This window comes from Chenopodium quinoa, unplaced genomic scaffold, assembly GCF_001683475.1.
Source record: "Chenopodium quinoa cultivar QQ74 unplaced genomic scaffold, ASM168347v1, whole genome shotgun sequence".
In the NCBI taxonomy this organism is placed as follows: domain Eukaryota; kingdom Viridiplantae; phylum Streptophyta; class Magnoliopsida; order Caryophyllales; family Amaranthaceae; genus Chenopodium; species Chenopodium quinoa.
Genome location: NW_018742483.1, coordinates 762,722 through 774,887, shown reverse-complemented (window position 1 = coordinate 774,887; position 12,166 = coordinate 762,722). Strand labels below are relative to the sequence as shown.

The window sequence follows — 12,166 nt, the reverse complement described above, 5'->3', positions numbered from 1 at the left end:
TTTACGGTGTTAGTCACGGTTGGAAAAAAGACCACACCACGGGTGTACTGATGGAAAGACAAAATTTTAAGAGTGTATCAATGGGAATAGTCAAAACAAGGGTGGTAGTGTGGTACCAATGGGAATTCCCCTTATGGCATAATTGGTTTAAAGCATTTCATTTGAAATGCTGGATTTGGCCAAATTTTCATGTTTAGGTAATCTAAACATTGGGATTTAGAATTGGCCCAATATCAACCCAATTAAAACATGAGGCCATATATCAGAATTTGAAATTCAATCCAAAAACCCATCATTTGAAATCCCACCACCTCAGAAATAACGACATTTGCTCTCTCTCTACGTGCTCTCTGCCATTCTCCTCTTCGTGCTCTGCCTCTCCCTCACTCAAGCTTTCTCTCTCTTCAAGCTCTCTTACCTCTCACAGCCTCAACTCTCACGCAAGCTTTCTCTCTTCTAGAGTTTTTTCCTCTCCTCCACTACTGTAAAATTACACTTCTAAAGTGATAATCTTACAAAATTGAAGAAGACCACAATTCTCGATTTCCAAGTTGCTATGGCGGAACTCAAATCCAAGTTCAGCAAGGAGCGAAATATTTTGTCAGTTTTTGGTTGTGTAATTTTGTCAATTTGATGAAATTAAGGATTATTGTTAAGTTTTCCCCCAATTCATGCTTTAGTTTTGTTTCGGTTTGTTGATTTATGCGGCTGATTGAATCTTGTACCCTTATACTACAGATTTTTTATTCTTCGTTCTTCTTTAATTCGTAGTTTTTTTCCCTCGTTATTTTAATTCTCTGAGTTGTTGATTAAAATTACGTACAAAAGTTATGATTCGAGAATTAAAAAAAAAAAAGCGAAAAGCAAAAAAATATATATATATTCTGAAAATAATTGGTGGAAAAAAAATCAATTATTTTGTTGGTGGTAATAAAATTATAGGGAAATAAAAATCAACTTGGCCATTTTTAGAAAGTGAAATTACTTAGCCAATTCCAGATATTGAAATTCTTAACTTGCTAAACATGAAACTTGGAATTGAATTCTAGAAATTGAAATTGTGGAATTGAAATAAGTGATTTCAAATGAAATGTGAGTATCCAAACGCAACCTTAAATATTTCACCTCTTCATTCCACCATGAAGTATATATCTCTCCACATCGAAGTCTCCCCTTGATTTCCTTAAGACCTCTTTAGCAACTCTTAAAAAGTAGTTCTTCATTCTTAACCATGTCACATTCGGATCCCCCTTTCCATATCAATTCGCTTCTTTAATTGAGTACTTTTTTTAAGTAAAAACCTTAGCATTTGCATCCCTTTAAAGTCCACCGTCTTACCATAGGCTCCTCTCGTGTTCCCTTTTTATTCACCTTCTCTTTCAAATGAATTGTACATGATAGCCAATTTCCCTTGGATGACCTTGCAATTTAAGCAACTTTGTATATCCATGCTCTTTAGAGCAATGTCAATGGTGAGCATTTTATTTGCTCATGGGCAAATTTGATGGGAAAATAAAATGCTCACCATTGTAGAAGGTGAGAAAATTTGATCAAGCCAAAAAAAGCCCATGGGCAAAATGAAATTTGCCCAAAGAGTGAGCATTTTCGTGTAGCTACAGTGAAGGAAGTGGGCCCCACAGCAGGTCAGACGCAATTAAAAAAATTTGGCTGGGCCCTTATCAAAACGACGCGTTTTGATGGAGTGGTCTGAAGGGCCGCTTCCAAAACGCGTCGTTTTGACGCTTAGAAAATAAAAAAAAAAAAAAAAAAATCGCTGGCAGAGGCGCGTCAGAATTGCTGGCGAATCAGAGCGCGCCACGTGTCTTGCGCAGGGGATTGACCAATGAGAAAATACTAGCCGTTTACAACGGTAATATTATTTGTAACTGATTTTCCGAAAAATATATTTGTTAAAAAAAAAAAAATTACCAACGGTCATAAAATTAAATTCTCTATAAATAGACATGCATTTTGATATGTTTTGATATAATTTCGTAATCACCTAAAATCCTCCACTTTTTTATTTTCTTAAGCATTTTAAATTTGTAGAAGAATATATTTGTTGCAAAACATCCATATTGAGGTAAATTTTTTTTTTAAAATATTTAAATTCAGTTATGTAATTAAATTAGTATATATGTGATTTTTTGAAGAAAAAAAAATATTGTAAGCCATGTAATTATATTGCATTATGTAATTAAACAAAGTTGTTGATATTTTCTCCATAAATTACTAAATTTGTAGTTAAAGTGTTGCAAATATTGGTTATTTTTTTAAAAAAAAATATATACATGTAGTTATGTATTAAAATTAGTATATATGTGATTTTTGGAAAAAAAAAAAAATATTGTATGGCATGTTATGTAATTGCTTTATGTAATTGAAAAAAGTTGTTGATAATTTCTCCTTACATTACTAAATTTGTAGTAAATATAGTGTTGCAATTATTGGTTAATTTTATTTTAAATATATACATGTAGTTATGTATTAAAATTAGTATATGTGTGTTTTTTTTTTAAAAAAATATTGTAGGCCATGTACTGTAATTGCATTATGTAATTGAAGAAAGTTGTTGATGTTTTCTCCATACATTACTAAATTTGTAGTTAATAAAGTCTTGAAATTATTGGTTAATTTGTTTTTTTAATATTAAAATTTAGTTATGACTTTAAATTAGTATATATGTGAATTGGTTAATAAAGTTGTTGATATTTTTTTGGATTTGTTGTCATTTTAATTTGTTTTTTGAGTAAATCTTAGTAAAAATATTTATCTTTTGTTTTGTGATGCAGAATCTTTTAATGGATCCAAACAACCCAAATTTCCGTCAACAATTTTCTGGTTTTAGTGATGATTTACTAACTAATCCCGAGTAAAGGGAAAGAAGTAGCTTCGGACAGTGGTTCGTCTGAGCTTAGCGAACGAATGAAGGAATTGGCAACAATTCGCGAGAGGGAGGCCATTCTGAAGGAAGAGCGGATCAAAATTGAAAGGGAGAAGGAACAGAGGAAAAGGGAGGAACTTGACATTCATAAGATGAAAACCTGGTTTGATATGGTGCAAGCTATGAAGAATTCGCCTACGCCACTCACTCCTGAAGAAGAGTCGTACAAGAATTTCTTACTGGGTAAATTACAGGGCTTATAAGCATGTTTGGTTGTAGTAGGTGTACGCTTGTATTAGTTAAGTTTTTAATTATGCGCAATGTAGTCTTTTAAGTTTTTAATTATGCGCAATGTAGTCTTTTATGTTTAACATGTAGTCACATTTTTGTCATTGTGTAGTCACATGTTTCTGAATTAACTTTGTCAGTATGCTTTAACTTTAGGTCATTCATACCGACATGGTGTAGTCACTTTTGTTCTGAATTCACTTTGTCAAGATTTGTCATTGTCAACTAGCATAGTATACCTATTCCGTGGCTGAAAATTTGAATGCTTTAGTTGGTGTGGTCATTCAGATTTGTAACCACATATTCATTTGATTTATTTGCTATATATAGTAGGCATGGCACATATCCACAACCACACCAATTCAGAAAATTACAATATTAATACATGATGTATTCCAGACCATCATCAAGTTCAAGTTCAAGTTCATCTTCTTCCAATAATGAAGAATATGATCAACTCGTTGATGAACTCTTCACATACCAACCCACATCTTTCCTCATGCCCCAAACACAATCCCAACGTACTTCAAAATCACGTAGAGGGGGTACGAACAGAAGAGATTGGGAAATGGGACATGCCAGGCTGTTCAATGATTATTTTTCCGATAATCCTGTGTACAATACCACCCAATTTAGAAGAAGATTTCGTATGCAACGACCTTTGTTTTTACGTATAATGAACAAGGTCGTTGAAGGTGATGTTTACTTCCAGCAACGTAGGGATGCAACTGGAAAGTTAGGCATATCACCTATGCAAAAATGTACAGCCGCGATACGAATGTTAGCCTATGGCATGGCTGCAGACGCTGTTGATGAATACGTTCGAATCAGTCAGTCAACCGCTCGAGTTGCCCTACAACGTTTTTGTGCCGGGGTCATTGACCAGTTCGGAACCGAGTACATGCGAAACCCTACAACTGATGAATTGGCCCGGATACTGCATCAAAATGAAATGCGTGGTTTTCCAGGCATGATAGGCAGCATTGATTGCATGCATTGGGAATGGAAGAACTGTCCAACGGCTTGGAAAGCGCAGTACGCCGGTAGGAACAAGAAAGCAACGCTAATACTGGAAGCCGTTGCGGATCAGGATTTATGGATATGGCATTCCTTCTTTGGTATTCCCGGATCTTGTAATGATCTTAATGTGTTGTACCGTTCACCAGTGTTCGATGAGGTTCTGCATGGTCGAGCTCCTCCGGTAAATTTTACGGTTAACGGCCATGAATACAACATGGCTTATTATTTAGCCGACGGCATTTATCCGAAGTGGGCAACTTTTGTTCAGGGTATCACATTCCCTCAACTGGCCAAAGATAAAATGTTCGCTGACCACCAGGCTGCCGCTCGAAAGGACGTTGAAAGAGCTTTCGGTGTGTTGCAAGCTCGATTTGCAATAATACGAAAACCGTCGCTGGCGTACGATGAGGACATACTGCGGGACATAATGAAAGCATGTATCATTATGCACAACATGATTGTTGAAGATGAGCGCCACAACTACACTCGAGCCGAAGTTCTAAGAGCCTTCTACGAAGAAGATCAACAAGAATCAACACCAGCATCAACATCTACAACGCCACCGTTTGAATTCAACGTAGGCCGACCTACCAACTTTGATTTCAACGCATTTCTACAGCGAAAAGCTTCCCTCCGTGACAGAGAAATTCATCTATCTCTGAAACGTGATTTAGTCGAACATATTTGGCAACACTACGGGCCACGTAATTAGGGAGAAATTAGCACGACTTAAATAAAGCCAAGTACTATGGCGTAGCTACTTTTACTTGTTGTGTTTATTTTATTTCCTAAGTTTAATTACGCATGACGTTGCAAATGTAATTGGTTTCTAGTATTGTACCGCTTTTAAAATAAATAAAAACATTTAAGAAATTTTGAGCTTTTTTTAAAAAAAAATTTATATAACGTACTTAATTTTACGACAAATTTTAACGATAAAAAGGACAAAAATAAAAAAAAATAAGTTACACAAATTTTAACTAGTTTTTATTTATTTGGAGTAACATTGTTAAAATATAAATGAAATAAATAAATAAAGAAGTGTTGTGTAGGAGAGAGAAAGTAATGGTGGGGTATTGAAAAAGTAAGAGAGAGAGAGTGGTGGGTGTGCAATTTTTTTGCTCACCATTGGGAGAGAATATGTGAAAAAAATTTGCCCATGAGCAAAACTTATTTCTTGAGAGAGAAAGTGGGTGTAGAGAGAGTGGGTGAGCATTTTTTTTGCTCACCATTGAGAGTGGTCTTACAGGTAAGGTCGGATCTTAGCATGAAAAGGTTGAGCAATAGCTCAGGGCCACCATTTTGAGGGGACCCACATCTTTTAGTTTTTTTAAAATAGAATTCTAATTCATTAAAAAAATGTAAATAATAAAACAAAGTAAAAATTGAGAAGCATGTTTTTTTTTGGGGTTTTAGACCTTCTTCTGCTATAATTAAAAAAATTTATAGAGAAGGTATTAGGTGCGGGTTGCCGCACAAAAATTTGTGTGCGGTAGGCTTGGTTGATATAATTCACTTCTTGGGGCTGATATGTTCCATTTATTAGCTGATATGATTTTTGTGTGGGCTAATATATTATTTTGCAGGCCGATATATTTTTTTATAAATTTTTTATATATTCCTTTTGTTGGCTGCTATCAGACATCATTTGCCTAATATGTTTTTTAGCTGGCTATTATCTTTATTTTGTTGGCTGATATGTATATTTTATTTGTTGGATAATATGTTTCATTTTATTTGTTGATATGTTTATTTTGTTGGCTTACCAGTTGCTTTTGTTTGCAGATTTCATTCTTTTGTTGGCTGGTATGCTTCATTTGTTAGCTGATATGTTCATTTTATTGGTTGATAAGCAACTTTTTGCGGCTGATATATTCCTTTTATTGGCTAATATGTAACTTTAGTTGACTGATATATTCTTTTTGTTAGCGGATACGTTTTATTAATGCCTGATATCAATTGGCTAATATGTTCATTTTAATGGCTGATATGCATCATTTGTTGGCTACTACGATTAAGAACATACAATATACTTTCATTTCCTTCTCTTTCTCCTCTTTTGCCTGGCCCTCTTCCTCTCTTTCTTTCTCTTGCTCCAAATGAGAATGGGTTTATTTCATTTCTTTCTCTCTCGTCTTTCCCCCTCTTCCTCTCTTTCTTTCTCAAATCAGCCCCAAATTCCATACCACTAACCACCGAGCCACCTCCAAACTCACACCACTACAACTAATCACCAACCCACAACCATCGATTGACCTCCAAACTTACACAACCGTATCCAACTGCAACCATCGATCCCACATCCACCAAACCCACAACCACCCGCAAATCTCACAAATTCAGCCGATTTAGAATGAGAGGTCAATTTGGTGGTGCGATGGTGAAGCAATCGAAACGAATCATCATAAAAGAAGTAGTTTCGATTGTAGTAGTTTCATCCATTGTCATCTTCGTCCATTGTCATATTCGTCCACCATCCATCGCAGATCGAACTTTTTCATCTCCGTTTTGAGGGGTTTTCGATTCAATCTTTGATTTGGTTGCCTGATTCAAGCATAACGTTGTACGTGCGAATTTTGCATGGGACCTAAAATCACAATTTCTTTGAGAATTGATATGAATGGGTAATGTGTTTGAAGGGAAAAAGATTGCTGCACAAACTATCCGCAACAATTAGTTTATGAATTTTTTAACTATAAAAGTACACCTATTTTAGGTGTACCGTGTCTAACCTTTTTATCTAATTCTCTCATTTTCTAACCCCTTAATTTATACTTATGTCCCTCAAAAGTCTTTAGTGTACCTAATTTCATAACTTTTATTTTTAATATATAGCATAAGAGTACAAATAAAGTGTTAATTAGAAAAATTAGAAAGAAGAATTAGCCAAATCTCAAGTGACTATGCATCTATAATTTTGGCAAACTTTTTTAATAATATTACCTCCTTTATTACAATATGCAACTTTGGAAGGATACATAGACTTCTTGGAAAAAAATTTATGTGATTGTTAATTGAGAAAAGAAACATAGGATACAAATGTTATATAAGAGAGACAAATGACAACTTCAGAAAAAAAAAATAATTTGTTGCAAATAAAAGAAAAATATGCATTCATTTTTACAGCTATTAAAAATAATATGAAACAAAGATAGTACAAAATTCATAAAATACATTTTTGATGTACTATTTATATAAAAAAAATGTCACTATACTTAAGGGCCCTTTTACAAATGTCGCTCCGACCCACTTAAATGTCCCAAACAACACTACTTGTAATCAAGAATTGAAGTCTATTTGAGTTGTGTTTGCTCCACTCCAAAAGTTTTCAAGTGGGAATCCCGCTTCTTAAGCCAAGTCTTAGCCAAAATTAAGTCATATAATTGGGCAAAATCCATTATAGTATCATCACTAGTGTCCCTATGCCCATACATAAAGCCTCCATGCATGCATGAGCAGTTTCAAAGCCATCTCGACTTATTACCTCATCATGCCTATTTAAATCACCACAAATTTATAATTTCTTTGTGTGGGGGACACCCTGTACTACCTCATATAAATCCTCCCAAAATTACCGTTTCTCCTCTACGTCAAAACCAACTTGGAGAGCATAAAAACTAATAACTTTAACAATCTCCTTGCCACAACATAGCAACTTCACCCTACCTATTTATGTGCAAAGTGGTGCACGTGACTCACCAGTAAAAATAAAATAAAATTGATGTTTAGCCAAGCATCGAGCTCCTTCACTTGTATGGGGATGTCCCAAAAAACAAGTAGGTAAGTTGAAAACAATTATGTGATGTTTTAAAATTTATAATTTTTTTTGAACAAATGTTTTAAAACTAAATGAGAGAAAGTGAATGTATGTAAGGTTCTAAATTTTAATTGCATACAAAAAAAACTGATTAAAAAAAATGGTCTAGTTAAATTTTTAACAAATGTTTTAAAATATGTAGTAATTTAATTGCAAATTAAATTAATACATATACTTCATCCGTTTTTTTTTATTGTACCATAAGGGGTTTCACTCTTGGATATTAATATCTTTAATTATACTTTTGTAAAATTATAAAAAATTGATATTTGAAAAGTAAATTTTAAGATGAATGTAACTAGATCCCACATAATTATATTTTTTCTAATAGATAAATCACAAAAGATGGTAAAAGAAGATTAAGTGAATAGTGTAGAATTACTTATGGTGCAATAAAGAGTTAAGTATAGAAGTAGGTACTATCTTTTTAGATTTTTCTCCTTTTGGGTACTTTATGTTTTTTTTTCACCTTTTAGGTACTCAAAGACATTTTCCAGCCAAAAGTTAACCAAAGGTGAGTTAAAAACTGAGTACCTTGGTTAACACGTGGGACCCACTTAAAAAAGACCATGGGAAACGAAAAAACTGAGTCCCCTCATAATGGGTTTTTTCTATACTATTTTGCATTATTGTATTATTGAAATCACAATTCAAATCATTGAATCTTACGGAGTATGATTTAATTATTCATATATGACCTTATGATTTCGAATTACGATATTTTCCGATTTTACATACTTTTCTTAAATAACGAAAACATTATAAGTTTTTTTTTTTTTAAATGGACAAAAACATTATAAGTTTACTAACTTATTTAGTAAATAATACTAGTATATAGCAACTATATATATATATATATATATATATATATATTACTTGTATTAAGTTTTTTTTTTTTGAAACATTACCCGTATTAAGTTTTATACAAACACATTCAATCATATTTGACTATGATGTCTTGATTATGCATGTTAGCTTTCGATTCTGAAAGCCCTTTTCGATTAAAAATAGAATTTCCGACTTTAATGACGTTGATTGATACTTAATTTAAACTAATTAAATTAATATTTTGTATAGAGAAAGCAAGCATGAACATGATGGTGGAAGGAAAAGAATGTGTGGAATAATTCCCATGGATTACACCTGTGTTGCGATCATGATAAACTACTTGATGCTCCTTGTAAAGATGAGTGTTACAAGAGACATGGAGTTACTGCTTCTTGTGCAATGTTTTATTCCAATTGAACCACCCGTTATTTGGTGTGTGTGCGATTATCCATGTTAATTAGTATAAATTTTGATCTTTAAACTTAAGAGAAATAATTTTATTATATGAACACAATATTATAAAGGTTTTAAATTTTTAACGCAAAAACTTAGTCCCCTCATAATTGTCATATATGAATAATTCAATGAAGGGACTGAGTTTTTTTTGCATTTAATTAGCTAAGGTACGGTGTTCTTTTCCGGTGGGTTTATGTTGGGTTAAGTCACCAGTTTCTTAACTTGAGTACCTAAAAGGTGAAAAAAAAACATAGAATACCCAAAAGGTGAAAAATGCAAAAAAATAGTACCCAGTTTTCAGGGCCGACCCTTACCGTGTGCAGGGTGAGTACCTGCACAGGGCCCAAAATTCTAGAGGCCCAATTTTTAGTTTCTTCTTCGCAATATAGGCGTACAATTGTAGAGCTGTCATATGCAATAGAGCATCTTTATATGTTTAGTAAATATAAATAGGCATTAATTCAGTCTTGCTCCCAAAATTCCCTTTAATGAACATTAATTCCTTCCCTATTCCCATCAATTTTAAATTTTTTCTATTAATTAATAAATGACCTAATTTTCATAAATTTTAATTATTTTTTATTTACTCTTCATATTTTTCTTCTGAAATTTCAAAACCCCTCCCCAAATACAAAGATCAGATTGAGTATCCTACAAAAATTAATAACCACTTTCAACTGGCTAAAATTCGATTATCTACTTTAATTGTTCCAATTTCAACTACAATTGCTCAATCAGTAAACCTCTCTTAGCTTATCTGAAGCGGACAATTTTGGCAATCACAAATTGCTTGTTCGTCGCCAAATTGAAATGTATGACTTCTAATTTAACTCTTATATGAAACTAATTGAGTAATTATATACGATGTATAAATTTTGAAGCTTACCCATTAACTATAAATAGTTTGTTATTTTGTTTAATAAAAAAAATTAATGCTTTTGTCTAACTTATTACTGTACATGGTTAGGTTTTAATGTTGTATACTTGTATAACGTGTGCAAAAAATTTGTTTCAGTAGAAGGGTTTTTACAAATTATTTATGAGAGAATAGCTTGAATTGTATTGATGATCTTGACTATTATTTATAACCTACAAAAAATAACCTACACAATATAAACTCTATCATATAAACTTCCATAAATCTATCTTAGAATATCACTAACATATATTATTATCCTAAATATAATATCATAAGATCTATATGAAAAATATATCACAATAATATATTTTCCTATATTTCTAACACCATCCCGCAATCGTAACGACAGTAACACGAATGTTATGATTGGAAATTCGCACTTTGTTGAAGTCGATCGAGTTGCACCTCTCTGTTGATGTCACCTTCAAATTTTTTGTTTCTTTATTTTCAACGATGAGAACGTTCATCTTTTCGAACTCATCAGTCATCAATCAAACAGAAACGTCATTCTTTTCGAACCTAGCAAAACCGAGCTCCAATCAAATATTGGTTTTTTAAGAGTAAACCACACTCAAATCTTTTATTGGTCTTTCAGAGTAACCACACTCAAATCTCTTAGTGGTCTTTCAGAGTAAACCACACTCAAATCTTTTATTGGTTTTTCGGAGTAAACCACACTCATATCCAAAGGAGCAAAATCATGCTCGAATCAACTCACAAACCTTGTCTTACGGCACAAGGAGAACTAAATATATCTTGTCTCACGACACAAGAGAGCCGATTTTTTTTTTTTATAAATATTGCGTCAAATATAACGCTATTTAATGTCTTCATCTCCAAAGATGTATTATAGTGGAGGAAGTCCACTCACATACTCCCACAAAAAAAAAATTCTCCCAAAAAAAAAATTCACATACACATATGATTAACGTGTACCAACCCAAAAAAAATAAAAATAAGAGTATTAATATTGCATAGCGGAAGCAAAATTTTGAATCCCACCGGTGGGGGGGGGGGGAATTTTTGTGAGCGGTCCCAAAATTTAACTTGCTCTTGATACCATACCATGACAAATTATTTATGAGAGAATAGCTTGAATTGTATTGATGATCTTGGCTATTATTTATAGCATACAAAAGATAACCTACACAATATAAACTCTATCATATAAACTTCCATAAATCTATCTTAGAATATCACTAAGATATATTATTATCCTAAATATAATATCATAAGATCTATATGGAAAAATATCACAATAATATATTTTCCTATATTCCTAATTTTTGTTTTTTTTAATTATTATTTTTAATTTTTTTTTATTATGTAAAAGACTGGTAGATTGAATGGTTGATGACCTTTAATTGTTACATAATTCGTACAAATTAGGAATTTAAGAGTATAGGTTACAAGGCAGGGCCTCATGCCTATATTTTGCACAGGGCCTCCAATTTTATTGGGACGGCCCTGCCAGTTTTATGCTTAACTCTGCAATAAAAGGTAAATGGGGAAGTACAAAAGATAAATAGGGCTCTAGTTTGGGATAAAGGTAGTATCGTTTCGAGTCCCTCGTCTCTATCTAGTATCGCCTGTCCAATCTAGTTTGGCCTACTAGTATTTTGACTTCATTTCTTTAGAGTGTACCTGCTAATTAAATGAGGGATCCTTCTTAGAAGGTTTGCTCTATATTTAAACTTTTATTTGGATAATCAATAACTGTATAATAAAAGACACACCAACAATGACACGTGTTATTTTCTGGTATGTCCTTAGTTTTTTTTTGAATAAAATTTAATTAAAGAAACAAAATTTATTTACAAAAATAATTCTCTAATCTTATACGATATAATTACTTAAAATAAAAAAGATTTGACATATATTTTAGCTATTTAAAATTTCTTAATTCACAATTTGTGAATTCCTTTATTTTACTAATTTTCAACATCGTTTTATA

The 12,166-nt window shown here is 32.6% G+C and overlaps 1 protein-coding gene across 1 annotated transcript; it reads left to right on the top strand.

The window, feature by feature from the left end:
- The first annotated feature begins 3,950 nt into the window (after positions 1-3,950).
- LOC110719139 (protein ALP1-like) lies at positions 3,951-6,090 on the top strand. The gene is made up of 2 exons (XM_021898045.1): positions 3,951-4,896; positions 5,978-6,090. The coding sequence occupies exons 1-2, from the start codon at positions 3,951-3,953 to the stop codon at positions 6,088-6,090; spliced, it is 1,059 nt and encodes a 352-aa protein (XP_021753737.1).
- Positions 6,091-12,166: the final 6,076 nt, after the last annotated feature.